Source organism: Glycine max, chromosome 5 (genome assembly GCF_000004515.6).
Source record: "Glycine max cultivar Williams 82 chromosome 5, Glycine_max_v4.0, whole genome shotgun sequence".
NCBI lineage: Eukaryota > Viridiplantae > Streptophyta > Magnoliopsida > Fabales > Fabaceae > Glycine > Glycine max.
The window spans coordinates 29,779,609-29,786,414 of NC_038241.2; the positions used below are offsets into that span (position 1 = coordinate 29,779,609).

The 6,806-nt window shown below is 33.8% G+C and overlaps 1 protein-coding gene across 1 annotated transcript; it reads right to left on the minus strand.

The window, feature by feature from the left end:
* Window positions 1-5,197, minus strand: LOC100789717 (AT-hook motif nuclear-localized protein 13). Its single transcript, XM_003524664.5, has 5 exons — window positions 4,520-5,197; window positions 4,375-4,427; window positions 2,844-2,975; window positions 749-910; window positions 1-591 (listed from the first exon to the last, which is right to left on the minus strand). Exons 1-5 carry the CDS (start codon window positions 4,965-4,967, stop codon window positions 298-300), a joined length of 1,089 nt encoding a protein of 362 aa, XP_003524712.2. The 5' UTR covers window positions 4,968-5,197; the 3' UTR covers window positions 1-297.
* Window positions 5,198-6,806: the final 1,609 nt, after the last annotated feature.

The following is a 6,806-nucleotide window of genomic DNA, read 5'->3' on the forward strand; positions in this document are numbered from 1 at the left end:
GAGGAAAGCACATTCTGATTCTGCTATATGCTACTGCATAGTGCAGACAGCAATCTTCAAAATGACAGAATTCGGATAAGGGGCACCATATCCTTGGCTATCATCACTAGAAATGTTACGATAAAAAAAAAATCCTAATAATCAACTGAAGAACTTTAACCTTAAGATAGACTGTTCTAAAGTCAGTCTCAAAAATGCAGTTAGCATTTTAGAATTGACCTCTAGCCACTACTTTGAACAGGCATCATGCTAAATACGACGCAGTTTCTGCACTGTTAATCCGAAGTCACATCTTCTTTACTGATGAGATTGGCCAGCCCATAGTGGATGATGGTACATGGGCATATTATGAACGGGCTGGCTAGCATTATTGTAGAGTCCATGTCCAGACCCAGGCCCTGGCCCCCTACAAAAAGGACTATGATCCTGTTCCTCAGAGGACTCAGTTGAAGGCCCTTGAGAGGTAGGACTATTTGGGGTCATGGATGAACCAAAGGTTAGCATTTGGGGTGGTGGTGCAGAAGAAGACCCAGATTTCAGGGCATTGGAGCTCGACTTTTTCGCATCCGCAATAAAGCTGCCCACAATGACCTATCAATGATTGAAAAATAGTCACATAAATAAAGCATCAAAGTTTCGACAATCCTATTCCTATTATGCATAAAAGCCCCCAATAGTATGCTCAAGATATTATATACACTATCAAAATCATCAATCGACATAAATTTATACTATTTGAAAGCAATACCTGTACAGTTGATGCTGCAATTAGCGTTCCAGCAACTCCGCCACCCAAAACACGTCCATCGGACCCTGCAAGGGTTACATTCAAAGTGCATGTTCTACTGCGTTCACTGTTATTTTCAGATTGCTGCAAAGAACCTGATAAAGATATAATCTCAAAGCGGCCCTACAATGTAAATAGACATCACGTGAAGAGAATGAACATAAAGACTGATATATTTAATTATATACTCATCCACAAGTGTGAAGTAATAACATTGCCACTTCACTAATATATAAAATTAAACATAAAGCAACACATAGTTCCACAAAGTGTTTGACACGCTAACACGTTCCACAAAGATGTCAGTGCTTCCCAGGAAACACTGACACCTTTGTGGAACAGCATGTCAGAGACTTAAAAGACACAATACTTGTCAGACACACCTTCAGCACGTGTCAATTAAAAAATAATTTGTTTTCAGCTCAGACACCTCTTTGACATAACTTGGACACCTTTCCAACAAAGTTTGAGCACAAGTCATGAGAGTGAGACAGCACCTACTGTTGGTTAAACACTTCCAAGACACTCCTACCATAAAAATAAAGTCAACTTAAAAATATTGCAAGGCACATAAATTTTTTTTGTGAGCCTCATTTCCATAGGACTTAACTAACTTTATAACTATTAAGAGATATGTTTCTTAGTATTTTATCTGTGGGTCATTATTATATGAAATTTGTAAAGCTTAACAATTTTGTTTTTAGAATGTTGTGTGTGTGTAAGCGGTGTCTGTGTTAGAGTCGGGGCTTCATAGGATATTACAATGCTTAATGATTGGGATATTTGACATCCAAAACTTATCAGCAGGAAGTGATTATTATGCTGTGTTTGTATTCCCGTTCACTCACATTGAAAGTGTAATTGACTTAAACCAAACACACACTCAGGTGTGGGATGAATATGAAGACTGGCAGGTAATGGAGACAGAGAGGCTATGCACTGAAAGACACAAATGCAACAAATATAAACACTTCCAATTCTGCAAGATCTTTGCCCAGAAGGGCCAAATTACGTTGACAGTATCCCTATTACACTAAGGCATGCTCATCATAACTAAGATCCAGTTCCATCCACAACAATAGAAACATAATTCCAAAGCACCTTTTTCCCAGATCAAATTAGGATTTCAAAAAATATTAAAAAAGAAAGAGAGGCAACAATTTCATAATGTAGATTTGCAAATTGTACTCATCTAATAAAGCAGGTATCCCTAAAACCCCTAATATGTACTATTGTACATATCTAGTTGGAAAATAATGATCTAACAACACTTTCATCATCGGAAAGGTTAAGAACCCCTAAAACTAACTCATATAGAATCATCACTGAAATTAGTCCCTAAAAAAATTTAAATACATTTAAAGAAATGACAAAACAATAATCATTGCAAGACTTCCTTTCAATAGGTTACAAATACAACCAAAAGCAATAACTCCATGCTGCAGATATCTATCCAACAATTTTCAAATTAATATATGTTTTTTACCCCAGTTCATCCTTACATTTGAAGCAGAATGGTAAGGGTTTAGGCAATATGTAAATTCAGTTGGCCTAATCTGTCAACAATGATTCTGAGGTTACATACTTACATTTATCAATTTGAAATTGATTGTCTAATATCTCTATTAGACCATAGAAAATAGTTGCTTGAGAAATTGTTAATAATAATATGAAAAAAAAAAATGCAATGAATAGATTAAATCAAATACAAGTGCAATTAATAAACTATTTCCAACTGCCATCTCAGAAAGTACAGGATTTTCCCATTTCAATAGAAGAAGAAAAAACAAAACAAAAACAAAGAAAAAAAATAACAGCCCTCCAAATAATTAAATAAGTGATTGTGTTATTTGTGCTATATTTCACTTACCAAAGCATAGTTATGTTTGTAGTTGAAAATATGAAGTAAATAATAATGCATTTAGTTTCATGTTCTCAATTGATATGCATGTTAAGCAAACACATATTACCAGATCATTTCCAATATAGCATAAACAAAGCTGAATATAATGGATAACTAGATATTAACTAGATTCCAAATGAATATAGAAAGTACCTCATACGTAGCAATACCACCCGTCATTGCAGACTGTTGAAGGGTGACATTACCAATTGCGCCAATAGCAGAAAGAATACAAACTGTCCGAGGCCCTTGCTGAGAAAAGGCCATAATTTTTGCTGTGATGTCCTGCAAACAACAGAAGCATACTAGTGAGAAGGATTTGTAACAATAGTAGCTAGCCCACTCAAACCCAGCCAATAGAAACTTCAAAAAGAATTAATTGTTTAGAACCTCAAAAAGAAAAGTACATATAAAATCACACACACCAAATATTATGGTTCCACAACAAAATAGTGCCTCACTAAAGAAACCCAATTTTGTTTCAGTTCGAAAACCATATAAGAGAAAGCTAACAAGAGAAACTTGACGATAAAGAGAAAGGTAAGTCAGTGCTATAATTAACCTTTTCCTTTTTGAGTGAGACAAAATATTCAATATACATTAATTTACAAACACCATACAATGACATATGTAAGTAACCAGAAACTATGACATATAAATACATGTCATAAATTCTCAAATTGATTACACGAGATACCCAAAATGCATTCACACTTCACAGCAACAATTATAAAAGAATTTGATGAACTCAATTACAACAGCATTGAACAAGCAATTGATATCAACCTCCCATGCAACAAAGGCAAGCTTTTTTAGCCACGGAAAAATAAAACAAACAACATTAAAAAAAAATTAAAAAAAAATTCCTTGTCTAGATAAAGGTCTGATTTAACACTCAATTTGAGGATTATCTGTATGCAATATGACTAGTTCCACCATACTGTTTCATCACCAGAGAGGTTAAGAACCCCTAAAATTACCTCATACAGCAACAGCACCAAAATCATTCACCAAAAAGATACAAATACATTAAACAACAAAACAATAATCACTGCAAGGCTCTCTCTCAAAATAGATATAGATATAGGTCACAATCAAAAGCAATTACCCAACATCACAGTTCAAAACTTTCTGCTCTTATTATTATTAGGAACATCAACATTTACATAACCACAACAAGTCAACAATGCAATTTATAAGTCCAAAACTTTAAAGCTACTGAGGCTTTATATCCCTTACAAAAAAAAACAAAAGGAAATAGTATTACAATAATTATAAGTTTAATTTCTCTGTAATGTGGTGTAACAAAATTTACATTATCAACCAACCAGAAACCATGCTCAGTATGACTTTTAAGATAGTTATCATAAAAGACCCTAAACTTCTCATACATGTCTATTTGTAGATGACCATATAAAAACCTTTTATGGTTTGAGTGCATAGACTAATTTCTCTAGAATTCTTCATTTTGGGGGTACAAGAAAAGTCCAAGTTGGGTGAAGGTTGAAAACTGAAAACTCTCCCCATCACAACCAAGAATGCAAAGTGCAAACAATCAGCATCTAAGCCAGAAAAAAATCACCAACAAACAAATGCAAAAGTCACATAATACAAACAAGCAAAGTGTACATTGAATTGCATTGTAGGAAAGACTAGTTTTTACTTAGCATAATAATAGCATTACCTCGCCAGACTCCACCAAGATCACGTGGGGCGTAAACCCAACCCCACCAGCACCTGAACCATCAACACAAACAAAAAACAAGAAAAAAAAATCACAATCAGTTTCATTCAAACAAAAAACAAAACACAAAAACAACAACAACTACCGAGGGCATCAAGCTGTTTCTTCCCAGACCCGGGTGGCCTTCCGCGGTGCTTCTTCGCCGGAGCATCGGCAGACGCCATGCCGGCAGAATCGCCGCCGCCGCCGCCTCCGGAGGCAGCAGCGGGCGGCGAGGCATGGGTTGGAGCGAGGCGGAGGGCAATGTTACCGTCCGGCGAGTATTTCCGGGGCCGGCCGCGCTTCTTCTTGGCGAGGGAGCAGGCCTTCATCGGCGAGGAGGAGCCGTCGTATGCGGAGGCGGGGAACGGCTCCGACGAGGGAGGAGGCTGGTGCTGTTGCGGCACGGCGGCGAAGGGGAATTGCGCGGTGGCGGGGGCCAGCATGGCGGAGACGGTGGCGGAGGAATTAGGGCCGATGTTGGCGGAACCGTAGGATGTGGGGCCCGCCATGATAGTGGGCGGCGGTGGGCGGAGCGGCTCGCGCGCGTCCATTGCGTCGGATCAAGCGGCGAATACGCTTGGTCTCTAACGATCGGTGAATTGAATGATTGATGAGACGAAAGAGAGAGTTTTGACACTAACTAGTCCTACTACTGTGTGAGTGTGTGAGAGAGAATTCAAAGACCGAGGAACAAAAAGCGCACCTGACTTTGATACGGAAAGAGTGAGTGAGGTAATGAAACTAGGAAAGGGGGGAAAAGTGTACTCAGAGAAGAGGGGGGTAGTAGTAGTAAAGATAAATTATTTTATACCTACATAAATAACCCCACCTTTCACCACACTAATAGTAGTAGGAATCAATGAATCTCTTTGAATAAACTGCTCAAGAAATTAAATGCCCTCAATAAAAATATTTTTTTTACCCAATCTCTTTATTGCATGCTTTTAATATTTTATCTTTATCAAATAATCTCTCGTTTATCTTAAATACACTTTTAATGGTTTTTCTTATTCTTATCTGGACATATGTATGCAGAGAACCATGATGCATGCAGAGGAATGAATGATCTCCTTGAATAACTGCTAAAAAATCAAATACCCTCTAAAAAATTATTTTTAACACAATCTCTTTATTACATGCTTTTAATATTTTGTCTTTGTCAAATAATCTCTCCGTTATCTTAAATTAGCATTATACAATTTTAATTATTTTTTATTTGTTAGATTAAAGCTGATATTTAAAAAGTTGTTAATATTAACGCATCTTAATCAACCAATTAAGTTAAACATACATAACACACATTATCAGTCAAAAAATTGATTTTTAACCATCTTAAACTATCATATCCTTAACTTTATTAGAAATTGTAAACAACTTTTTAATCCCAAAAATACATAAAATTTCTAAAAATAATATTTTTCAAACACGAATATCTATACTTTTTTAATTTACTCTCTCTTTTCTCTTTATTTCTACTCATTTTCAATTATTATTTTAGAAAAGGTATTAATTGTTAAAAATTAATCTTGTTTCACAATTTTTATTGTCTTAATCATTCGATTCATCAAGAAAAATAATTCTTAACTAATTCAGAATTCGATTATCACAATTTAAATCATTCATTATAAGTTTAAGTTTAAATGGTAAGTTATATATTAATAAATATGTATTTATTATAAAATTTAATTATAACATAACTTATATATTCATAAATACTTATTTTTTTAGGGAAATAAATAATTATTTATTATAAATATTAACTATATAAAAATACTAGCTTCATTAAAATAAAAAAAGATTGTTTTTAAAAAACATTTTTTCTCATTCTTCTATTCAAATTTTCTTTATATTCTCTAAATTGTATGGATAAAATTAATTTTGGGTTAAAATTTGTGCGATACTTTTGGAGAAATATAGCACCATATATGAGAAAATATTGTTGTAATTCAATATTACACTTTTAATGTTATAAATAATGTTTATTATCTTTATTAATAAGTATACATCTAAAAATAATTTTATAAATAATTTTTTTTGCAATGTTATTTTATCCAAATTACTTTTCAGTCCAGAGAAATTAATATAAATTTCTACTTTTCAACTAACTTCTTAATCAAACTAATTTTGAGTGAAATCATGTTTAGATAATCTAATATAATCTAATCTAAATACACTCTTAAATCTTTGTCTATATATATTAGAGGATTTCGAAGTTTGGTAATGAAAATATAATGATACGAGAAACTTTTTAATAAAGGAGTTAAAATATATCGATTTATCTAAAGTAATCAAATAAAATTAATATATATATTTTGAATAAAGGACTTTAACTAAACTTTAGGTATTTATTTGCTTGACTTATAATTTTGAAATCAAATAAGTAATAAGAG